Source organism: Sabethes cyaneus, chromosome 3 (genome assembly GCF_943734655.1).
Source record: "Sabethes cyaneus chromosome 3, idSabCyanKW18_F2, whole genome shotgun sequence".
NCBI classification, from domain to species: Eukaryota; Metazoa; Arthropoda; class Insecta; order Diptera; family Culicidae; genus Sabethes; species Sabethes cyaneus.
Genome location: NC_071355.1, coordinates 169,978,351 through 170,005,120, shown reverse-complemented (window position 1 = coordinate 170,005,120; position 26,770 = coordinate 169,978,351). Strand labels below are relative to the sequence as shown.

Genomic DNA, 26,770 nt, shown 5'->3' with positions numbered 1-26,770 from the left:
AAGCTTAACTAACCTCAAACGGTGTCATTAGTAATATATTCTTCCTAACACCATGCTAAAGAGCAAATAAACCTAACTGTCTCCACAAACAGACGAATAAAATGAACCAATTTACGCTAAACATACAGTTATTCACTAAAGCCCACAAAAACGTCGTCACAGGTTCATCGCTGCAACTGATTGCAGTCACCGCAGTATCGGTCACGTCGCATTGCTGCTCTGTCAGTCTTGCCAGTCTTGTACCTACCTATGCTTTGAGCATTGATATCAACCAAAGTCAACGATCATGGTGCGGCGGTGATATGCATCCTACGGACCGGACGGAGGATCGCATGCATACATGCACTCCATTTCGTTCCTTCATTTTCTTTCCTTCTCATTCTCAGCTCATCACAAGTGCACAAGATCAATGACGGCAACAAGTGCAGTGGCGACGCAACAACGAACGGTCGGTGCGGTGTGGTGGTGGTTGATGATGGTGGAAGATCATCGGCTATTTTACGCTTCCATACGCTATCACTGGAAGTCGCTTCATTGGCTAGGCTCTTTAAGTTGATCGATCCTGGTACGAGGGTTTGAAGAAAGCTTCTCGGTATGATAAAAAATCCGACTAGGTATTAGATGAAGGAAAAAAATACACAGGAGAGGATCCATCCATTGAAGAACGTTGAGAGTGAGACACTCTTACTGTGCGGATGCTGTGCGGTGGTGGATCTTTCTTAACCGTTGTAGGATCTTCAGTTGGTCTTCGCTGGCCATTGAGAAAGGTCGTATATAAATCTCTCATTCGTTAGCTCAAACGCAGCCACGAGCAACTTTTCTCCGCTCCAAACGAGCGAAACTGTTAAAGTCTAATTCGCGCGAAAGAAAGTGGTCTGCGTGGTTTGTTGTGTATACGCGGGAGCGGGTACGGAAAAAGAAAGTCGGATCACTGCTGCCACGATCGACAAGCCGAGCCTATAGTCAAGTGGCGGTCGCGGTGGTGTGAGCAGTGAGTGTGTTGTCGGTGGTGAAATGAGCCAAGCCACAGTCCATAGCCATAGAAGAGTGGTTGGCTGATACGAGGTAGCTTAACATACCCAAGGCTGCCAGCTGCCAGCTCAAACTGTTTTCGGCCGTTTCGCGGACTGGTTGGTACTTTCTATTTTGCTCTCGCTCGAGCTGGCGCAGGGAGCTCGAAACTGCGCTCCAGCAGACGTATCGCTTCGTACGGATTGCAGTGTGTGCCTGGGTGTTTGCGCTTGCGGTTTTTGGCCGCGTTACAGAAACGAAACGCAACAGAAGCGAAAACCAACGGATTGTTTGCAAATGCTAATTATTAAAATTTCTCAACTTTCCTAACGTCATAGTGTCTGGCATCGGCCACCGATATTCGATGGGTAGGTCACAACCAGTGAGTGGTAATAATCGGCGCAATCCGTTAGATCATTAACCGGTTGACAGTAAGTAAAGCTTATCGAAAGAGTACCGGGCGACTGCTGGCGTGAGTTTATTTTTATTTTTTGTCATAAGAACCCTCAAAGGGAGAAACAAGCAAGTGCCCACAAAGTTCAAGGTTCTCCTGTTTCTTGGAATCCGGTCTTGCAACGTTTGTGGAGAAAGTGTATGTCGCTTATTTTGTCTTTTACTTCAGTGTTCGTCCTGCACGTGGTCACGATTCTCAATGGAATTGATTAAAAACAAATAAAGTCCGGAAAGAATTCCGACTATCTACCTACGTAGACGTAAGTGCGATAGATCCCCGCCGGGAAAGGTCTAAACAGTGTAGATAAGCACCGGTGACGAGAACAAAGCCGATCAGAAAAAAGGGACGTGGTCTTTTTTTTTGTCGATAAAATTTTTTTCCGTAGCAGAGTGACGTGATTGAGAGTGAAAATAAAACGCAAATATTCCGGTGTGCACGCTGAAGTGATTCATTTACTGCGTAGCATGTTGTTCAAGATGAAACAACTTTGCGGCCCAGGAGCGGCACTGGTAGTGTCGTTGCTCGTCATCGCCGGGACATTTCTGGATTCAGCGGATGGGATGAGCTTAACCAGCGAAAGAGGTAAGCGGCTAGGATACCAGCATTAATAGAAATTCGAAATTAGATTTTTTTCATCTGATAAATTAGTGTATATAAAAATTTCGAATTAGTAACAGTGCTCATTTTCCGTTGACAAAAACATGGGATGCCTTTGATTTTAAAACTTAATTTGAGGGCTTTTTCAAATACAAAGGGTAATGCATTAAACAGTTTACACGATTTTTAACACTGAAAACAAGTTTTTTGTTGAAAAATTATTTACATTAATTTGTTAACAAATCATCAAACATCATTCGCTACATTTCATTAGAGTTCTTAGAGCTATTTGTCTCTACTATAACAGCAAATCCACCAATCATGTATGGTTTGCATTGACAAGCCAAATCAATAAGCAATTGGAACATTAAATTGAGGAAAATGTAATTAGTGTAAACATTATACAGTGAGCTTTCAATTTTTGTTTGGTCCTATATTGGAAACACAAGTTATTTCACCTTCAAAAAGTTTGCGTGCATGTTCAAAGCTGAGGTTCAAAGCTTCGAACAAGTCACAATGAAGTAGAATAAAACCCATGCTATGAAATACTTTTGAGTACTGTTACTGCCTGTCACTTAAAAGTTTAAAAACATACTAATATCACTTTCCGGACGGCACATTTTTTTGAAATTTTGTGGAAAATTGTTACTACGAATTGTTACTGCTCTTATACGTATTGCAACTATTCAGCTAACATTGCTCAACTTTTACACATTGTAGGTTACATGAACGATTCTAGATAGAATTTTTAGCAAAAGCTTCCACCTACTCAATGGTGTGGGCTAGGGCTTAAATATAATCACCTCTATTCCATATTCCAATCGGACCCGTTCCGATCAGAAACCATATTCTGAATTCCGATCGACGTGTGTTATAGCATACAGTTTAATTGTGACCGGAATGAAATTTCTGTATGTTTGGACGTGCAAAAGAAAAGGAATCAATATTTATTTATTTGTCGTCAAGGATTTGCATCTATTTCGTATCAAACCTTCATAAATTCCTTGATACAATTATCATTATTGTGTCCTTGCAAGATAAGAAAACAGCCGACATTATAGAATGTGTTGTAGGTACAACTTATGTAAAATTAATACAAAATAAAACAAATGAACCAAAACGTTAGTTTTCCACACTAACATTTTGCGCGGCTTTATGCGAAGATGGAAACCGCACGCATGCCTATATGTCAGTGACCATAATCACATATCCGTCCCATATGACTTTTCATTATTTTTGAGATTTTGAGTAAATGGCAAAACCATTTGAGGCAGATTTGTTCGGTTGTGTTTTTGGGTACAAATGGGATCGAATGCGTATTTAGGAATGATGATGCTTTATCCACCAAAAACACGTGTTGTTCAACTGCATGATGTTTTGGAAGCAACGGGATCAAAATTGTCTTCAAACATTCGTTCTGGTACACATCTTCATTGATAGCCAAACCAGAGGGCTCTCTCGGAAATGGCAATGCAACTCTTTCTGTTCAAACTTATGTCTAAACCTGTATTTTATGTTCGGAGATGCAAGAAAACTATCCATGGAATAGTATCGATCATTTCCGGGCATGTGCGTCTTAATTGATAAAACATTTTGCGGAATAATTTGTTATCACCGGTGGCATTTCAGCGTCGAAATCTGTCCCTCAGTATATTCCGGGGCTCATCTCTTCTTTCGGCACTTTATTCCGACTCTTTTCAACCTTTTGCAGATGTACAGGTGTACTGGAGAACATTGACTGCTTGTTGACTGGTCTTCCACTAACTTGCTTGCGAGTAGTTTCTGGTTGCCATATCTTAGGATACGGTAAATAGTCGAAGTCACAACATTTTCGCTTTTAAAATGTTATACCGTAGACTTTTTGCCGAGATCTGCAATTCGTAGAACTGTACAACGTGCTTGCGGAATGCTTGAAACAAAAAACGCTGGCAGAAAGAGGAGATAAACAGCTAACACATACACACTCTCATTTCTCCCTGAGTTCGTCTGTTGTTGTACATGGGGGCTTCGAAAAAATTCTAAAATTTTAGTTGTCACCCGTTATTTACAACGATATCACACTGTCGACTGTTTTTTTGGTTTTCTGTTTCCGATGATTTAGTCCATAGATCATGCTCATCGCAAGTCACCATATTTTGGAACGACTCTTCCAATCCATCAATCAATCAATCTAATGTAGGACGATGTATTCTTTTTTGGACATTTACGGCAAAATCAAACGGAAATGTCCAAAATACAATACCCGCAAGGCCTGTCCAAAATACATAAATCACCCTATACTCAGCAGCAGTGGTTGGAGAATTCGCAAAAAAAATGATTATTTGAATCGATGAACATCAATCATTAATATACACTATTTGCCTGCTTCACCGATAATGAATCCATCGGCTTTAAAATTTATCATGAACATAACCTCATGGTGAAAAATTGAATGTTGGACATTAAATGTGGCCGATTTGGCGGATATATGGTGTCCGGCGTCCACAAGCGTGATTGTGGCGTGGTTTACAAGCCAGTCGTCGTATGTTCGAATCTCGACTAGGCGGTGCTTGCTAGATAGAGTCAGTAGGATCGTTACACTGGCCCCGTCATTTTCCTGTACTCTAAACAGTCGGCTGCGAAGTCTGTCGATAAAGAAGGGTAATGTCTAATGACAGTTTAAGTCCACGGCCTTGCTTCGGCCTTTATGGTATCCAGCGATACTCAAAAGTGTCCAAAATAGTACCACTACACTCAAAAAAATCAGCACGTTAAGTTTACGTGAAAACATAGGTAATTCTCATCCATCACAATCTTTTCATGTAACATTCACGTGAATTATTAGTAACTCGCACTCATACTAACCAGTTTACGTGCGATCCCGGTCAATTTTATCAGCTTTCCCATTAACTAGTACATGAAGTTCATGTCAGTTGCTGTACAGAAGTTCACATGATTTTTTACGTGGATGCGACGTGACGATTTTTTAGAGTGTATGAACATATAATAGTTTATAGTTGTGTTAGTTGCTTTAGAAGCAGCAGAACGTGTTATTTCTCACTTTTGCGATGTATACGATATTGATATGAAGTGTGAATGAAGGTGGTTGAATAGTTATAGGCGAATTGAGCCATTTGTTTTTCTGTTTGCTCATGATAATATCGCTTGGCGATGCGCAGCGTGTATATTCAACATAAGGTAATTTGCATATTCTTGTACGCCACCCAATTTTTGCAAACTTAGTAGTGTTTGGATCTGTTCTCGAAGGATTATTTAATTAAATGTTGATGATTATTTATGTTAAATGTAATTTGACAACAACATGATGGGCTATACAAGTCCATTATCCTTCGTCTGTTACGATTTTCCCTGGAAATCAACGTGATTTTTAAGCGCAATAATAAATTTTCTTACATGTGTCCCAATTTCTCCTTCACCCAACAATTTTCATGTCAAAATTATTAGGAAAGTTGATTTACAAAATAAGCTTTCACCGAACGTTAGATGCAAATAATCATGTTCTATGGATTAGGTAGCATTGATAGAAACATGCCATATTACCCACATTGTTTTTATTACCCAAATTGCCGAAAAATTCGTATATAATTGGAACAACCAACGACACTCCTACCAATTCTACTGCGCGCGTCCTAACCCCTTTTTTTCTGCAACGCAAATTTGACAGTTCACTTATTTTGCGGTTTTGCTTTTTGTTTTTCAACGCAAGCGGTGGGAGCCTTTTGTTGCGAGATTGCCGGGTACATAATGGATGTTAAGCTAATCCTGAAGTACACTACAAAAAGACCGAAAATCGAACATATGTAGCCCGTGAAAATTCAAAATTCGCGATACTTTTTGAACAAACCTCGTAAGATTTGAAGGTTGTTTTTGTTTGCAATAATTAGGTGCAGAGTTGCTATGCAAAAAACATATTTTACACAGTTTTATAAGGAATTCTACTCAGACGTCTATTGGAACTAATTTTATATTACACTCAAAAAAAATCGGCACGTCAAATTTACTTGAAAACGTCGGTAATTCTCATCCACCGCGATTTTTATGGAGCTTTCAACATTTTCATTAACTAGTAACTGAAGTTCATGTAAATTCATGTTTCTGTTCATGTAAATATAAACTTCATGTACCGAAGTTTACATGATTTTCCATGAAGCTGGAAAGTGTCGATTTTTTAGAGTGTAGTGTATCGGCATACTACACTCAAAAAAATCGACACGTCGCATCCACGTGAAAATTCATGTAAACTTCTGTACAGCAACTTACGTGAACTTCATGTACTAGTTAATGGGAAAATTGATAAAATTTACCGAGATCACACGTTGACTGGTTAGTATGAGTGCGAGTTACCAACAATTCACGTGAATGTTACATGAAAAGTTTGATGGATGAGAATTACCTATGTTTTCACGTAAACTTGACGTGCGGATTTTTTTGAGTGTACTATTACTTTACCAACCGAGAACTGGGGTGGCTCTTACTGTATCAAGAATTCCTCTCCATTGTACTCGATCGTGGGCTACTCATCGTTAATTAGTTACGCGTCTCGACACACGCAAGTCGGTTTCAATCTGGTCTAGTTATCTAGCACGTTGGGCTTCTCTGTTCCCGGTGCCAGTGGAGTTCTTGAAGAGAGCGGATTTCACTGCACAGTCGTCCGGCATGTTTGCCAACTTTCGCCAGGTGAACGATGAGAATCTCTCCAAGTAGTGCCTGCAACTCGTGGTTCATACGCCTACGCCACTCTCCACGGCCACTTTGATCAGCAGCGTCAGTTTGTCCGGAAAACCATTCTCGTGCATAGTCTGCCATAACTGTTCGCGTTCAACTATATCGTATGCTGTTTTGAAATCATATGATGCGTGGAAACGTTGTACTCTCAATATTTCTGGAGGATTTGTCGGAGAGTAAAAATTTGATCCGTAGCAGCACGGACCACCATAATGTCCATCTGAGACGAATTCTCGAGCTATTGGGGATAGACGCGTACCTTGTAGTCGGCGTTGACTAGCATAATGCCGCGATAGTAACAGCAATCTAATCGATCGCGCTTTTTGTAGATGGGACAGACTACACCTTCCATCTACTCCTTCGGTAGTTTATCCAGTATAGTTTAGGTTGAAGTTATCCAGTGAAACGCCGTTCTTGGCCATTTTTGTAGAGTTCTGCCGGGAGTTCCTTTCCGACTGTTCTATTATTCAGCTGACCGATTTTTTTGCCGGATCAGGGACCGGCACGCTGGTATCATTTGCAGGCACTTCTAGATTAACTTCCGTTGCATTTCCTTCTGTTATTTCGCCGTTGAGATGGCCATCGAAGAATTGCTTACACCTGTCGATCACCTCGCGCTCCTCCAGGTTTTCTCCTCGTCTCTACGCATATCAGACTTTGGTGTGTATTCTTTAGGAGATTAGTTCACCTTCTCATAGAGCATGCGCGTCTTATCAAACCAGAATAGTACTAGCACTATTTCTGGCAACTTCCTGGCGCTTTTTCCTTCACAGGATCGTGGCAAACTCATTTCGCACTCGTCAATACTCCCTCGTGGGAATGCTCAGAAAGTTTTCCATGCATTTTGCTTAGTACTTGTATTTAATAAAGTTAGCCAATATTCGCTTAGTTTTCTTCAAAAAAATCTTTAAAATTCTTCATCTCCAAAAATTTTTTTATCAATTTTTGAGATAACGTTTTTTCGGGAAATCGATTTTTAATTTTTAAAATGCTTTTTTTCCAGTGTACAAATTCAGGTTTATTCTTTTCAGTATTTTTTTTATGAAAATTCAGGTAATTTCCTAAAAGTCACTCATAAATCTTTTTTTTTTTTTGAAAGGTGCTATAATTTTCGAGCTAATTTTTTTATTAAAAAAAGAGACAGAAAAAAATTAAGCGCTTTCCAAAAGTTAGTCTAGACCAATTTTGGAAAAACTAAGTATGCAAAGTTGCTTATTTGCATGAACTCTCTACACACGCAACGTTTCATTGAATTCAGAGAGGGTCGTGTCAGCGTTTGGTTGAGTTGACGTGAAATCCATCAGGAGCAAGTAATGAAACAAAAGTTTTTTATGGATTCCCCAGGCAGTTATGTCAGATCTAATGTGGGACTCTCCCATTTTTTTTTTGTTTCTGTTCACTTGTTGGAATTGAGCAAGAAAAAAACATTTTATATACTCTACATATTATGTATGTTTGTGGTCTTGATATTTTCTTGACTTTCAGAAACAAATGAGGATCCCATATTTATGCATGCACAAAAATCCATATACCTAATATTACCGTCACCATGGCTGAACAAGACGTGAAGGGAAAGGAGAGGAAAATTAGATAATAGAAGGCATCTCATCAAATTCCAATTCAGATATTGAACCAGCATTCTAAGTTCGAACTTCGTTACTTTGTATCAAGCTATGAAATCCGCAGATTGAACCAGATTATAATGGGAGCCAACCTAATGTGCAACGTAACGAGAAGCGCCTTGTAAATAGAATAGTGTGTTTGAACATCTTTTACTGACTATACAAACAGTTTTAAACAAACGAATGTAAAACCAACAGACATAAATGCACGTAAATGATCGAAAATGTCTTTAAAGAAATTAACAAATAGTAAACTGACTTATATGTAGACAATTGATTTAGAAATACTTAGTTTTATCTTTTCTGCAACCATTTTACAGGTTCATCTTTTTGTAATCGCTTTTGTATTCGGCATACAACTGATTAAAAACGAAACTGAGTTGGGATTTGAACTCACTACGCAAACAAAACATAATGTACACACTTAAATAAAAGCACCGAAGTCGGCAAAATTTTACCGAGATTAGGACAGCCGAGCGTTCGGTAACATTTTTTATGAGACCAAACGTTAGTAAAGATCCGTAAACGGCGATATGCACCACCGAAATTTTTACCGAACGCTCGGCTGCCCAAATCCCGGCAAATTTTGCCGAGTTTTTTAAGTGTGTACGATAGAGTGATTGATTAATAACATCTTTTCTGTTATTAGGGGATTGTCCCCTGTTGTGAAACGGCCCCGGTTGTGAAACACGCAACGTTTTTGACGTGTTTATTAAACTATCACTACCCAATTATTACCAAGGGCTTGTTTCATTGTACTCTATCTTTTGAGCAAACAACAATCAAAATACAGCTTTTAGAATGTTTTGTAGGAAATGTGTTCGAAAAACCTGCCCGAAAAAGTTTTTTTAGAATATTATGGGATTGACTTTTTGTCTATCAAATAAAATAGAAAAAGGCAGTAAAATGAATATAACCTTAGTTTTGGACCTCTATTTCATTACACAGACAAATTTTATGTGAAATAATTTACTCAAAAAATTTTACATAAATTTTTACAACCTCGTCGTTCGCCCCAGTTGTGAAACAGTTAAATTCTCCGGTTATGAAAAATTCAAAAAAACGATTATTCAATACTTTAATGATCACAAACATTTTCAACACACTTTTCAGGCACATGAGAGCCAAATCCGCATATTTGAGATATCGAACTTTCTGTTTTTTCATACATTGATTACAATTTAGATTTAGATGATTAAATTAAGAAACTGATAAATGAATGTAATATTTTATTTTCATTTCATATTTCTTTATTTTCTTCTTTATTTTTATTTTCTTTTATGGATTTTTCGAAGTGTTTCACAACCGGGGACACTTTGTTTTTGGTCAAAAAATTCTATATCACCCAATTTCGCTATAACTTTTTTGTTTCAAGCAAAAAACATGTGCTGTCTTTAGCAAAAACATACGTAAGTCTTCAATCTTTCAAATGCTTTAAAAAGATATGGAATTAAATAATCTGTTCAAAAGCTATGACCAAAAAACAAAACCTGTTTCATAACCTGGGACATTCCCCTACAATTATAAAGATTGGAAAGCAAAATAAACTTTCTCGTATATTTTTATTGATTCGTCAAAATTTTCTGTACTAACGATATTTTATGACTCGAAGAAAGTCATAACAAAAACTATGAAACTGCGGTAAATGCACCCTTAGTAGAGGTAATACCAAAATTTGTGGTACTCGAATAACATACGCCATTTTTAAGATAAAATGCATTTATGCTTCTCAATAACATACATAATATGCACCTGAATTTTACGCTTCGTGTGCAATACACATATCGTCTATAAAAATATTAAAAAATACTGTTATCGGAATCATCGGAACCATTAAGAATAAATTTTAAGAAAGATTAAGAATATTTAAATGGCACCAACATATTTTGACCATGAATTTGAAATTCTATTATTAATTGCCCCACTACTGGTACGTTTACCCTATTGGCCGAATGTTATTTTTTAAAAGAAATAAATTGTTCCCTAACATTAATGTTCCCGTGATTTAAAACTTTCTCGAAAAACATATGATGTCAATTTATACCATTTATTATAATCTTCACTAAACAGGTCTCTCTTGTAACGACAATTTTCATTAGCTTCAACTTATACCTAGTGAAAAACACTAATACAATTTATGTAATTCAAGGTTTGATTTCTGCTTTTCTTACTTTCTTCTCGTCATTGCGTCTCAAACAAGGTGAAAGTTCAATGCAATTCTCTAACCGCCATATGCCTTGCCTGTCCGTTACTTTTACGCGTCTTTTAATCACTATCAATGCTAGCTTTATCGCGTATCATTGCATAATCTACAGCGCGTCTTCATCTTTTTCATTTGGATGTGGATTTGGATTGATCTCCTATATTGCGTAATTCCATCTCTTTCTTTTCCATTTCCGGTATAAAATCTGTATACGCCATATAAGTAAGTGGACGTTATCCTACACAAGTCTGTATAAATTATTAGCAATCAATTAAAAAGAATACAGAATAAATTTTTAGGATTTTAGATATCAATTTTAACTTACAAAGTTCCATCCGTGACTCTCAAATCTTAATCATGAACATGGTTTTTAAAGGACATTTTGTAATAACCAAATAACACGAAATCTATTGTGCTCATTTATGCTAATTTTTGCTTTCCATAAAAGTAACCTTTTGTCAATGCTAGGGTAGAGTCGCATACACACACGTGTGATCCAGATAACGATTACCTACGTGCTGTATTTTCACACTTTCCATTCCTTGGAAGTATAGTCAGTGAGTAGTAAACCGATTTGAAAAAAAAACAACAACAGCAATAAAAATGGAAAGTAAATAAAACGTACATTAAAATTCGACACAGAGACCCACATTTGGCTGGAACATGTTTACGCATCAAAGCATTTACAAAAAAAAGAAATCAAAAGGCGTATAAATATTGTGTGGCAAACCGAACCTTGCAGGTTCATGGGCACTAAGTCATGGCGCCAAGGCCACCGACAAAGCTAAGCTGAAACGTTCTCATCAAATTCCACTGGCTGTCTACCCCTTCAGGTGTGGTCGAATCGTGTATTCGATCTCATTTTTCCGCTGCCAGAGTTTTTCCACCACCACCAGCCGTTCCGTGCCATGAGTATACATTTTTTTCATTATCTTCTCCTGCGGTTTTTCATTGCTTCTAACATTGGTTCGCCGGTTGATAGTTTCTCTATCCAAAAAAAACCTGGACCAGCAAACCAAGAAGCGCTTCTGGCATGGGAAAATACTATATGGCACCTACTTGAAACATTTATTTTTTCCAAGAAAATATGGTACACTTTAGTTAGCATTGCACTTGTTGTTTCAACGTAACAAGTTTACAATATGACGGTGCAGATACTTGTTGAAGCAGCTATCATTCAAAAAGAAACCGTAGTTTTAATGCAAAACAGGTTTGAAAATAGTTTGCGCTGATACTGTATGCTATGAAGTCGCTCTAAAAGTGATCTCAAATCCAACAGTCCTACCAGGCGGCAAAATAGTTCATCAGTGACTAATTTATTTTTAACCTGGTGACTTGGGCAGTAGCGGTCAGGGTTTGTGTCCACAGTTTAGCGGTAAAAACGCCTTCTCTTCAGCGCCACAGGCATGGCAGCATGTTACTGATAATCTCAACCGACCCAATGCAGTGGCATACAACCTGAACATTGGCCTCGCCTAGTTCATATGCGGTTGGCAGACTTTTCGTCTTCAAGCCAACATCAGCTCGCAACTGATTACGAAATTATCTACCGGGAGGTGATAAAAGACCTTGAAACATACGCTGGCACTGTTGGGAATACAGTTATAAGCGTAAACGTGCACCTCAGTGGGCTTTCATTGATAATTACCGTAGATAGTAGTTTATGTTGAGGCACACGATCGAACCACTAAAGGAAAGCCTTGGTGCGTCTTGAAAAGGTTTCCAATCAAAGCATTTTCCTCGACGTCCGGACAATCCAAATCGAAAATGTAGGTGAGAGCTAATTACACCGGGGACATGGCGTCGATGATGATGATAATGGTAATCGGTTTGCGCAGGCTTCGATCACCCGCATCGGCCCAGATCTCGTTAGACCTGCTTAGCCGGACGGATATTTGCACTACTGCTGTGGCGGGCGCCGGACGATTGCTGATCGTTGCTGCCAGAAGGAGGTTAGTATTTCCGGTCCGGTGCGTAGTTTATCTGCGGCTACATGAATGCCATGCATCCTCTACTGGTCATGCTCTCTGCTAGCCGCGTGCGTATGTATGTTTCGTAGATACATCTAATCAGTCGGACGGGAAAAAATGTAACCAGAAATTAGTCCTTTTTAATTTTTTGCCGCGAAACTTTCTCTTCGTTCGGTACTGTTACCTGGAATGTAAATTATCGTGCGTAAAGACTATGTTTATAGATTACAGATCGAAACTTTCAATTGTTTAATATTGCTAAGAAGTAAAAAATTCAACCCCGAAAAGTACAAGCTCAATTAATTCTAAACTCAATTTCAAACGAAACGAAATTTGAACCAGGATAAAATTAAATGGAATTTTACTCCTTTTCGTTAATTGTTAATTTGTCTTATTGATTCCATTACTGTGACGTACTGCCAAGGGCAAAACGAATGTTGTCACTGTTATATGTAGCTTTTAATAATTATTACATTGGAAAATTATCTACTGTGAAGAAGCGTAACAATTAGAAACTAATTCACCATAATGATCAAATGCTTTAAAAACTGCACAGGTTAACAAATCATTTATTGACACCGAATGTTTGATGTTTTTACAAAAACTGTAATCTGAATCTGAAACAATTTTAAAATAAAGTTTAATTAAGATCATTAGAGCAAAGAAAATGTTTTATATCTTCATATAAGAAGGTGTTCGTTCTGCAAAGTACGGTTGTTGGTAATTGATGAAACTGTTAGAACTGTTAGTGCTTTGTTTTTATTTTTTGCAACAGAACGGCTCGAATGTTCGGCAATACATAATTTTGGGCAATGGTAACAACATACAGAAGTAGACTTCATTTTCGGTTTTTTGCTCAGTAAATGCTCATTTGACTACAGCGCCTCAACGAAACAGAACTCGAAAATGTAGTGTAAAGGGCAATTGTAGAGTTAATCATTACCTACAATATTGTTGAAAAAAGTACAGATTAATCTTTTGTATTTACGATGTTATGAGGCTGCTACCCCGTCGGCAACAAAAAGAGTGCTCATTTGGCTACCAACGAGGTAACAGCCCCGTAGCGCCGTAAATACAAGAGATTAAACTATCTCTTCTTCAACAATATTGGAGATAATAATTAGCTCTGTAATTACCCTTTACACTACCTTTTCGAATTATGTTTCGTTGAGGCGCTGTAGTCAAATGAACATCTACTAAGCAAAAAACCGACAATGAAGCCTGTACAGAAGTTGGTTCAATTCTTTGTCGTTACGGATGACCAGCTGCAAATCACATTCCGAAATTTTTAATTATTCGATTACCGATTAATCGGTGAGCGTTGTCTGCACTAATCGATTAATTCATTCGTGTCAGTGGTGTTCGATTAAAAATCGATTAAAAATATTCGAATATCTCTTTGATTATTTCGATTAATCGAACGATTATGAACGATGAACGAGCATTATTCGGGCATTATTCGTACTTAATGAACTATTCGATTAATTCAATAACTCGTGCAGGCAGTATTCGATTGAAAATTATTCGAATATTCCATGTGTTATTCGATTAGTTGAATTAACCGAACGATTAACGGACATCACATGGGATGGTTCTGGTCTTCTTGTTGTGAAGAACAGCATAACCTGTCAGTTCCAACATTTTAATAGAATAACTTTTATTAAGTAAGTTTTACCGACTTAACTCTCATTTTGGAACTTAGCAAAATGATAGCTTTAAATAGATCTCAGTTCACTTTGATTGATCGCGTATGATAGACAACCAACTAAAATATTAGGGAATAACTAGTTTTGCATTGTGTGTTATAAAAATGCTGATATTTTTGATAATTTGTGTTGGATAGGACGGGAATAGGCAATTACGACGAAGCAGCAACATACCCTATATCAACTATTTTCGAGAAAATTGACGAATGTGAACCAATGGTAAATGATAACCAGATTATTTTTTTTCCGGTCAGCCGTAAGTTGTACGCTCAATGACAAATATCTTACGTTTTGAGTAAGATCCTTAAACTAGTTAACATTCGTCAACAGAATACCAGATTTAAGCCTACAGTTCACTAATGCTACGTCACACAAAAATTTTGAAAATGCGATATCGTCGCTAATCACCATAAGAAGTGTGATTGTGGCCTGATCTGTTATACAGAACACGAGCATTTAGGAAATTTAAACTTATCTTCTTGTATCAAAAGTATAGGAATATTTCTGAGCATTTATTACAATACAATGAATTAAAAGTTTGCTTTATCACGCAAAGGAATGGAACTTCCATTAAACTCCTTGAAATCACGGGGAAGGAAGAAAGCGTAGACTCCCGTACCAAACGCTTCCCATATAGATAATGATTTATTTACAGTCGTTGGGAGTATCTTTACTAATAAAGGTTAAGTGATACTCCGTACCCTTGGGGATGAACTAATGGCATTTTGTGGCAGAGGGGCTCTGTAGCCGCAAGGTTACCGAGTCTGCTTTGACAAGCGAATGGTCATGGGTTCGAATCTTAGTAGAATCAGGCCATTCGATGTCAAAGTGACTTTAGCATGGGTTTATTCTCAGGCCCCTCATCGCCCTTCCTTCATGCTGAGTTCTATATTATCCCGATATGGCCTATTGACAGTGCAAAAATGAGACCCTTATAGTAAAAATGCACTGGTTTGCTACGCCAGGGATGACTATAATTGGGGACTGTGCGCTGTCATGTGGAACGAGGTGGGTAAAGTAGAGTAGAGTATTGATAGAAGGGTACCCAATTACACACAAGCACGCATAAAAAAATTCAATAAGCATATCGCTCACTCAATAGCGACTATAGCCAAAATAAATGCAGTGCGGGTTATACAACAAACACCCGGGCGATATCACAATAGATCTAACCATAATGGTCGCAGTGATGAGTCCATACAGGAAAAAAAAAATGGCATTTTGACCGGAAGCCAGTATGCAATTGGCCAAGGAAATAGCGCCTTATTTCACCCTCTGATAAATAATTAGCCTACCAAAAATATTAGTTAAAATAATATAACACTTGACAATAAACTCGTGTGGTTTAATGGTTTCCTCAAACTACATTTGTAGGGTTAGGAACTAAAAACCACGCGACCCGCACCTCCTAGCTTAGCTACTCAATTATGCTAATTGAAATATTACCAGGTACGGCTACGTGGAGGTTGGTAAACGGCTAGATAATGCGGAATATAGACCCCATAGTGGTCGTTAGCCTCTTATCCAGCAACTCCGATCCCGACCTCCTCGTGGTACCAGCCGGAATACGAGCAACCTTAGCGGAGATCGGGTAACCAACCCCGGTGGAAACTAAGGTCGTATACTAACCGGGAAGGAGGTATAGTGCGTCTCGGCACTATGAGATGGCAGCCCCATCGCGAGACTCGGTAGTGTTGCCCCAGTACGGCTACACACCTAAACTAAACTTAAACTAACAACATTCAAGCATATTCGGAGCGGAATATTCGGCATCGACCTAGGCGACGGAATAAGGACGACGAATGGAGACTCGGGACTTGGAACTGCAGATCGCTAAATTTCGCAGGTTGCGAGCGGGTGCTGATTGAACAGCTGGAACCCCGCAAACTCGGCATCGTAGCTCTGCAGGAAATCTGTCGCAAAGGAGAGAAGGTATGGAAGATCCGTGGCGGAAAGGCCCAGTTTTACCAGAGCGGTGGCGCTACCAACGAACTGGGAACGGGCTTTGTAGTGCTGGGCGGAATGCAGGATCGCGTGATAGATTGGAAGGCGATCGACGAGAGAATGTGTGTATTGAGGATAAAGGGCCGTTTCTTCAATTATAGCATCATTAACGTACGAAGGTGGACCCGACGATGAGAAAGAAGCGTTCTACGCGAGGCTGGAGGCAACGTACGACAGCTTCTCGTCACGGGACATCAAGATCGTCATCGGGGTCGCCCAGGTCGTTAGGGAAGAAATGTATAGACCGGTGGTAGGACCCCATAGCCTGCACACCGACACAAACGATAACGGCTAACGATGTATAAACTTTGCAGCTTCCCGAGGCCTGGTGATCCGAAGTACCTTTTTCCCACGCAAGGATATCCACAAAGCCACCTGAAGATCACCTGACCAACGTACAATGAACCAAATTGACCACGTTCTCATAGAGGGCCGGTTCTTCTCTAACATCACGAACGTACGCTCCCGTCGGGGTGCGGATATTGATTCTGACCATTACCTAGTAGCAGTACATGTGCGCTCAAAGCTGCCCACCGTATACCGGACACGTCAAAGCCGCCCTCCTCGGCTGAACATCAGGCAGCTAGATAACCCACAAGCTGCCGAGAACTACGCGCGAGTACTGAATGAGGCACTGCCTTCTTCCGAAGAGTTAGGTGCTTCAAACCTCGAAGACGGTTGGGGCAGAATACGCTCGGCCATCGGAGGCACTAGGTATTGAGCCTCGGAGTACACAAAATGATTGGCTTGATGGGGAATGCCAACAAGCGGTGGAGGAGAAAAAAAACGCTTGGAAAAATTATCTAAGTATTGCCACTAGAGAGAACCTGGCCAAGTACCGACGAGCTAGGAACCAGTTGACCACGATCCTGAGGAGAAAAAAGCGCCAAAAGGAGGACAGAGATCGTGAAGAATTAGAACAACTATTCCGAGCTAATGATACGCGCAAGTTTTATGAGAAGGTGAACCAAACTCGAAAGGGCTACACACCGAAACCTGACATGTGTAGGGACGAGGGAGGGAATCTAATTACAAACGAGCGCGAGGTGGTCGACAGGTGGAAGCAGTTCTTCGATGAACACCTCAATGGCGAAGTCGCAGAAGGAGGCGGAACGGAAATTAACCTAGGAACGCCCATGGAAGATAGTGATGTCCTAGCACCTCAAGTCCAAGTCAAACGAGAAATCAGGCTGCTGAAGACCAATAAAGCCGCTGGGAAGGACCGCCTACCGGCAGAGCTTTATAAACATGGCGGGGAAACGCTAGCAAAGGCTCTACACTGGGTTATTTCGAGGATTTGGGAGGAGGAAAAGCTACCGGAGGAATGGATGGAAGGAGTGGTTTGTCCCATCTACAAAAAGGGTGATCGGCTAGACTGCTGCAACTATCGTGGTATTACGCTGGTAAACGCCGCCTACAAGGTACTCTCCCAGATCCTGTTACGCCGGCTGTCACCGATAGCACAAGGTTTCGTAGGGAATTATCAGGCGGGTTTCATGGGGGCTCGCGCAACTACGGACCAAATTTTTACTATCCGACAGATCTTGCAGAAATGTCGGGAGTACAACGTGCCCACGCATCACATCTTTATCGATTTCAAAGCAGCATACGATACAGTCGATCGAGACAAGCTATGGCAGATAATGCACGAATACGGTTTTCCGGACAAACTGACGCGACTGATCAGAGCTACATTGGATCGAGTGATGTGTTTCGTACGCATCTCTGGGACACTCTCGAGTCCCTTCGAGACGCGGCGAGGGTTGAGACAAGGTGACGGTCTATCCTGCATGCTGTTCAACATCGCTCTTGAGGGGGTGATCCGACGAGCGGGCATCGAAACGAGAGGCACGATTTTTACCAAGAGTAGCCAACTTCTAGGCTTTGCAGATGACTTCGATATCATTGCCAGGAACTTTGCGACGGCGGAGGCAATCTACGCCAGACTGAAAGCGGAGTCTAGGAGAATTGGGCTAAAAATAAATGCGTCGAAGACCAAATACATGAAAGGAAGAGGCTCAAAGGAAACAAATGCGCGCCTCCCACGGACGGTAACCGTTGACGGCGACGAACTAGAAGTGGTAGAAGAGTTCGTGTATTTGGGATCGCTGGTGACCGCGGACAACAACACTAGTAAGGAGATCCAGCGGCGCATCCAAGCGGGAAATCGGGCCTACTTTGCCCTTCGTAAAACGCTGCGATCAGGAAGCATACGCCGCCGCACAAAGCTAACAATGTACAAAACAATTATTAGACCGGTAGTTCTTTATGGACTTGAAGCCGTGACGCTGCTTACGGAGGACATACGCGCCCTTGCCGTGTTTGAGCGGAAAGTGCTGCGGACGATATTTGGCGGAGTACAAACTGAAAGCGGAGAGTGGCGGAGGCGTATGAATCACGAGCTGCAGGCACTGCTTGGAGAGACTCCCATCGTACATCTAGCGAAAGTTAGCAGGCTACGGTGGGCCGAACACGTCGTAAGGATGCCGGACGACAGTGCGACGAAAACGGTCCTCTTCAACAACCCCACCGGCACCAGGAACAGGGGGGCCCAACGTGCACGATGGCTCGACCAGGTCGAAAGCGATTTGCGACTTCTGAGACGACTAGGAAATTGGCGACGAGTGGCCCAAGACCGAGTTGAATGGAGACGAGTGCTTGAAACAGCACGAGCCACCCCGGCTCTATGCTGCTGAAGAAGAAGAAGAAGAAGAAGAAGAAGAAGAAGAAGAAGAAGAAGAAGGCTATGTGGAGGCGCTAGGTAGGAGCTTGGGATGACTAGAGCTATGTTGGGCGCTTTTTCCTAGTTACCTTTCCCATGTCATACTCGCAAGATCAATTGTTTTCTGTTGTATTTAATCTGTAATCTCCCGAATGAGTTTATCCGTAAATAGGTTGGATTTGACTAACAAGACAAGACTAAAACTTGGTTAAAATTACTCAAATGCACTTAAAGTATACAAACTTAGTTATGAGTAGTTCTATGACCAAAAACTTTCGTTATTTGTCGTCGTGAATATAATTATTAGTAGCAAGTCGCTTGGATTGAAACTTTAGTAATGAAAGCAGTGAACTAGAGGGGGGAGAAGGAGGTATTAAGCCTAGTTTACTTAAATTTTGACAGTGCGTTTGGTAACCGGAGCCATTGTTGTTTGAGTACAACAGAAGTCTTCAATGTGCCTTGTTTGTCCAAAGTAAGTAAGTTTAAGTATACGCAAAATTTCATATATTTGAGTATTAGTACGTAATTATTGTTCGTTGTTTACAATTGCATTTCGTGACTTTACAACACTGTTATTAAAGTAGTGCAGTATTTCATGGCTATGCTATCACGAAGAGCCATGACATTATTCCATTTTAAAAATAATATTAAACTTTCTACAGTTTAGTTGATTGATTGTATGATGTTCATTAATTCACCCTATATTTCTAAATATTTATTTGTTTTATCGCTCTTTGAAATCTTTGATCGATAACCATAAAGTATGGAATGACTATTGGAAAGAGCTCAAAGTAAGTGTCTTTTTCTGCAAACGAAAATGTCAACGATGTACCCATCAAACGTCTGTACGCGTGTCAAAACGATTCAGCACAGGTGGCGAAGCAATATATCGTTTCTTTCCTTCGCATCGGTTTCAACCGGCCATTCTTTCCATCCATGTGACGCTATCTATTTAACTGCTCTTTTCACAACCGGCTGGTGAAATTGACTGGAATGACAAGTATGCTCCATTGCAGTCCCAGGCATGCTTGGGCCGGCTACCGGACGGCTCACATAAACGCATCAATTAAACCGTTAGACGGCCTGTTCAACAGTGTGTACATGTGCGCATGAAATTGCGAATAAAACAGCAGGTTTATGCGGCACTTGGGAAAAAGAAATTACAATAACCCTTAACAAGACGATGACGCTTAACTTGAGAAATTGTTCAACCTAAAGTATTAGCAAAACTCGGCGCGTGATCTATGCAAGAACCGCACAAAACAAGCAAACGACCGCATTAGGGTGAATTCATTGAGATCGTTGAAATCGTTTTTAATAGCCATAAATCTAAATGTTGAATATGTACATTACCTTGCAGAATCGTGAGATGTTTAAAATCGTTTAATAGAGAAAATATTCAGTCTAAATCATGATTTTCACACAAAAACGCAGAGCAGAATACAAAACCATAGCATAAAAACTCAAGTAGAGATTGCGTGAATCTTTAAAAACACTTGCTACGGCAGAAGCTACACTTTCGTGAAGTATGTTTTGTGGCTTATTGTCATTATTGGCTGCCAAACGCGTACGTATGACAGACGAAAATGTGAAAGTGAATTGCAAACTGCGCCGGTCGCCAGCGTTGTTGTTGTCATCGCCGGTATGATCATCACCGACCAGTACACTGCCGCGTCGCACTTCCATCGATCGTCCTCGCCATGGACGGCGATGCTTGCTTGAATCGGGTTCGTCACTTGCTATTGTTGACGTGAAGTCGCCACGCCGCTGCCACCGCCGTTGAAACCGAGATAGAAAGTTTCGTTTGTTTGCGTTCTGCGTAAATAAAATAACTACAGTATTTTCGCCACAACAAAAGCCTTTCAGCAGACTGTCGTTTTTGTCTGGCTACTCGTGCGGAAGAGGCCAATGGACGAAGTTTGTGTTTTGACGGAACTTCATTAATTTGAAAAGAAATTATGGGGCCACTAAGCCGAGAAAGTTCGCTTCTCTTGAAGTGAATAATTTGGTCAGTACGCAGTAACGCCGTAAATAGTTTGTTTTAGATCGAACGTGACATTTTCGCAACTATTCGAGCAATCTCCAACATCACACCGTTGCACCGTTATTTTCCATCTCGAATAGAGTTGTCAAATGCCTCGAAAGGAAGTAGTTCGTCATTACAAGCACGCTTTGAGCAATGTGTCATCTTGTACGGTACATCGAACACCGAACACCGACTGGAATTCTAACAGTTGTTACATTTCACAGATTTCGCTTCTCAATGGAAACCATTTGCCAGGAGTGGACGGGGCACACCGGGCGAGTGAACAGGTCTTCTTAGATTCAGTGAATGAATCTTCTACCCGGAACCGCTGGTAGTAATTTAAGATTCAACGGGTCCCAGATTAAAACCCGATTGCATTTTAAAGCTCCGGTTAGACTAATGAGACAAGTGCCTGCCGAGAGCCAACGCGCCGCTCGGTCCGTGGTCGGTCAAATCTATCCGCCGGGCCGCATTGTAGCTACGCGGTTCAATGATGTGCGAACACAGTAGAGGCAGAGGAGCACGCGCCCGGCAACGTTGATTGATGAGCTACATTGCGTTTTCATGCTTGTAGCCAGCAGTGGGGATCGTTCGCGTCCGCCTGACTGGCCTGCTGTGGATTTGAACTGATAAAGATATCGTATGTTTCCACTGGCCCAGTTTTTCTAGTTGGTTACCAGTCGTAAAACGATTGAAACTCTGCTGTTTCGCAGATTAAGTTGCAATGCAAAGAGGATAAGCGAAAGACAATCAGAGAATATATATGTTTGTTAAAATAGGATAAAGAAATTTGGTTAAAATATGTTAATGATCCGCATTCATACGGAAATTGCCTAATAATGAATGCAATCGAATCAATGGATCAGAAACTTAATAATAGGTTTAAAATTAATATTTTTCAGTGGAAAAGTGAATTGGATAGAGTATGTGTGGGAACAAGTAAGCGCAGGTTGAATAAATCGATTATATTCTGAAGGGTTGTGCTATAGACTCAATTCCATGCTTCAAGTTGAACTACGTTAGGTAGGTTTTTCCTATAAATAATAAAAAAAATCACGACTTTAACTCGTGACAGCTAATATAGTGTTAAAAGAAAACAAAGGATGACAATAATATGGAACATTCCATCGCAAGTGACCAAAAAATTAAAAAAAAATTTAAAGGTCTGTGCCTAGGGGCACGAACGACGGGCTCACGTAGGGCTACGAATAAAAGTTTAATACGGCAAAGCTTCCATTAACCAGTTCCATGGAATGTTGTGGTACTGTGGTTTACGGCGTCGTCGGCTGTCGTTATCTGCGGAAATATGACAAACGAGCTCTACTTCGGTCATGCCAGCTTTGTTCAGGGAAAGACAATCCCAGTAGCCGAATTCCGGACGTGACAAAAAAAGAAATTTTCGAAGACATTTTTAGAATGTTCTTTTCTTGGAATTCCAGTGAAACACCTTAAGAGAATTTTTGACGTTTAAAATAGAAAAAAAAATTCTGACCCGAACAATCTCGAACACATTAAAAATTTCTTTTTCTTTTTTTAAACATCAAAAATTCTCTTAGGGGGACTAAAAATTTTGAAAAAATCATTATCATCAGATTTTGATCATACAGTCTTTTCCGCTTATATTTAATACCACAGAAAATGATTGCAGATTAGTTTACGTAGATGATTTTCAATTCTACCTGACGATTCGTAGCATCCAGATTTGTTGTGGTCTGCAGTATTTATAGGGCGAAGATATGACCAGTTTTGAAAAATTCATAGCAGCAAAAAACTCAACGAGATTTCAAGCACATGAAATTTCAACCTTGATCATAAGCACCAAACTAGGGATGGGAACCATCATTAAAAATCGTTACTGATAACTATCAGTAGTTTCAGTACGTTACTGATAACTATCAGTAAATATCAGTAATTTTACCCATCACGGCATTGTAGCAAAAACTAGGCAATTGTAATAACTGCATTATTCATTGTAATTTTGCATTGTAATTTAGCAGGTGGACTTCGTGGGGGCTCGCACAACTACCGACCAGATTTTTTCCATCCGACAGATCTTGCAGAAATGTTGAGGGTACATCGTGTCCTCGGATCACATCTTTATTGATTTCAAAGCAACATACGATACAGTCCATCGCGACCAGCTATGGTACATAATGCACCAAACCGGTTTGCCGGATAGACTGACCCGACAAATCAGAGCTACATTAGAACGAGTGATGTGCTTCGCAAGTCCGCGGGACACACTCAAGTCCCTTCGAGACTCGTCGAGGGTTGGGACAAGGTGACAGGTTATCCAGTATGCTGTTCAACATTACTCTTGAGGCGGTGTTCCGATCAGCGAGTATCGAAACGATAGGCATCATTTTCATCAAGGATAGAAGTATATGAATCACGACATACTTTCACTGCTTGAGAATCCCAGAGACTCCCATCTACATCTGACGAAAGTCGGTAGGCTACGGTGGGCCGGGCGCGTCGTACGACAAAGCAACGAAAACAGTTCTTTTCAACAAACCCACCAGCACCGGAAACACGAAGACTCAACATGCAAGATGGCTTGACCAAGTCAAAAGTGATTTGTGACTTTTGGGACGACTGGGAAACTTGCGACGAATGGCCCAAGATCGAGTTAAATAGAGACGACTGCTTGAAACAGCACGAGCCACCCCGGCTCTAGGCTGCTGACGACAACGACGATATATTGTGTCACTCTCGTCTATCGTACGCAACTACCTACCATTAACTTTAATCCAACTGATTTTTCTAACGGGACGACGTAACTGTATCAGTAAGAATCAATAACTGCGAAACCTTACTGATACTTAGTGATATTATTGCTTACTGATAACTATCAGTAGTTAATGATAGTTTTCCCATCCCTACACCAAACTAACATATGAGTTTCTCTCGCTATTATACGCGATGTCTCTGTTGCTATGCGATGTGAACCAAATTCAGCTGTAAGCATTTTACTTAATTCTCCCACAGCTGGCATTTTGTACAGCGAACCAGAGAGCGAAAGAGAATCTACCGTCAGAGAAAACATCAGCAGCGAAAAATGCCGCACACATTCATGAATTAAGATGGCAATCATATTGGTGGAATTTACATTTTTCCTTCGCGAGAATCAACATTTTCTTAACTAGAAAGTTAACAGCCTAATAGGAATTAGATAAACATGTAATTTAAATGTGTGTTATAGTTTAGCTTTGCGATTTATTTAGAGATTCATTCTTTCACGCTCACTCACAGCTACGTATCGCACGAGGGAATGGCTATGCTGTTCAACAACGAATTTGTATGTATATGTGCATAGCTTCGGGTAGCAGTTGAAGCAAAGCAGAATGTGATCAAACGGGAAGAAATATGTGTGAGTTTTGTGCTTTTTGCTTTGAAAATAGAAAAACTTACGCGTGAGTTTTTCTGCATAGGATTAAGTTATCGTGATTCACAGTTGATTTTGATTTTTGATGAGTTTTGAGATTTTGTGTTTTTACCATCAGTGGATATGACATGATGTAAACCGAATTCTCTGATTATAAGTACAGCTAAATTTGAAGTGATTACTTCTCATTTTCACTGAAGTCAAAAGCCAATTTTCTTCGAGTGCGTCATTAATTTGGACTCACTCGCGAGAAGTCCAGCTTTGGGGGAACTTCCGTGATCGCAACGAGCGTTGACACCGTCTTCGATGCTTGTAAACCAGATCCACCAGAAGAACTTAGATTATTTTAAACCAACAGTATTTTGTGTGAAAGTATGCAATATTGTTCCATTTAGTGATGTCCGAAATTTTCAATTATTCGATTACCGATTAATCGGCGAGCGTTGTCTGAACTAATCGATTAATTCAACTATTCGTGCTAGTGGTATTCGATTTGAAATATTCGAATATTTTTTTCATTAATTCGATTAATCGAACGATTATGAACGATTAGCGGCCATTATTCGGGGATTATTCGCATTCATATTATTTCCTTTGAACTATTCGATTAATTCAACTACTCTTGCTGGCAGTATTCGATTAAAAATTATTCGAATATTTTTATAATTATTCGATTAGTTGAATTAATCGAACGATTAACGGACATCACTAGTTCCATTAAGATACTTTAATAGATGATGCATGACATCAACGTCGGTAGCAGCATAGAGCCGGGGTAGCTCATGTTATTTCAAGCCGTCTTCATTTAACTCGATCTTGGCCCACTCGACGCCAATTTCCCAGACGTCCGGCGTCTTTACGACGTATCCGGCCTAGCGTATTTAGCCTACCGACTTTCGCCAGATATACGATGGGACACTCTCCAAGTAATGTCTGTAGCTCGTGGTTCACGCGCCTCCATCACTTTTCGCTTTCAGTTTGATTTTCGCCAGATATCGTCCGAAGTACCTTCCGCTTAAACACGACAATGGCGCGTATGACCACCGTTTGCAGCGTCACAGCTTCAAATCCATAAAAAAAACTACCGATCTAATCAGGGTTATATACATTGTCAGCTTCGGATGGCGGCTTAGTCGTAGCTTTTTGCAAAAGTCTGCTGGTATTGTTGTCCGTCCGCGATCATCAGCGATTCCAAACACACGAACTCATTTACCACTTCTAGTTCACCGTCATCGACTGTTACCGTCCGTGGGAGGCACCTCGTCTTTTAATGTATTTGCCCTTCGACGCATTTGTTTTTAGCTTAATCCTTCTAGACTCCACTTTCAGTTTGGCAAAGTTAGAAGATCTATCACCAAAGCAAGAGTATGTGGAGAATCGTGACCAGAGCGGTGGAACCGCCAACGACCAGGAGACGAGGTTTTTAGTATAGGACAGAACGTGTCTGTTGAGGATAAAAGCTTAGAAATAGACCCGACGCGAGAAGGTGACGTTCTACAGTTAGCTGGGGGAGAAGCTATGTACCATGGGACATTGATATCGTCAAACTAAATAAAGACCGTATCTCGATCACTCAGGTCAATAGGGATGTAATGAATGAACCAGTAATAAAGCTCCATAACTTGCACACTACGATCACGATAAGGTCACGAACGATATCGTCCAACAATTCTTCAATTCTGCAGCTTTCCGCGATCTATTGATTAAAAACAATTTTTCTTTCGTGCAAATATTCATGATAAGCAGCTGATCGAAAGAGCTGAATAATATGCCGGCATCCATATCCATGTTTCCATAGTCGTTTTCGGCTAACTGTCGTAAGGTCGACCGGCAGGGCGTCGAAGCACTGGCGGCGTCGTCTGCCCACTAATTATCAGAACTTCTGGTTGGGAATCCCCTTCAAACTCCGCTATACAATTTATCCATTAAGGAGCATTGTAATCTGCATAATTTCACAGTACAATGCGTACTGTGGCATCCGTTTAGATGGAATTGCAGTTCAACACCTGTTTTAATATCATCAACATCTCTACAATTCATCTCCCAGAAGCAATCGAGCTTTGCTACGGCAGAACCTACCTCAACAATTTTGTCAGAACAAACCAAAGTGGTAATAATATAAAGCAACATTTTTTCTAACTGTTCATATCGACCCAGCACTATATCCTGCACTGCCGATAAAAAAACTCTTTCTACATTATAGAGTAGAACTTTCAAATAAGCGCTTTCTGATCAAATATCATGATTGGGCTAATTACATACATTTACCAAATTAATACCGATTACAAACACCACTTTTCGATCATATCCATAAACCTAATTCTGCAAACCCCATTCCAAACAAA

General features: G+C 40.3%; 1 protein-coding gene across 2 annotated transcripts in view; it reads left to right on the top strand.

Moving 5' to 3' along the window:
* The first annotated feature begins 773 nt into the window (after nucleotides 1-773).
* LOC128741630 (serine protease filzig) overlaps nucleotides 774-26,770 on the top strand; it is a 135,784-nt gene continuing 109,787 nt past the window's right edge. Inside the window, exons 1-2 of one of the 2 annotated variants that reach the window (XM_053837585.1) lie at nucleotides 774-1,065; nucleotides 1,350-2,047. In XM_053837585.1, the coding sequence (XP_053693560.1) occupies nucleotides 1,930-2,047 (118 nt within the window). In that variant the 5' untranslated portion in view covers nucleotides 774-1,065; nucleotides 1,350-1,929. Of the gene's footprint in view, nucleotides 2,048-26,770 lie in introns of both variants that reach the window. The other variant, XM_053837584.1, reaches the window with a different exon arrangement.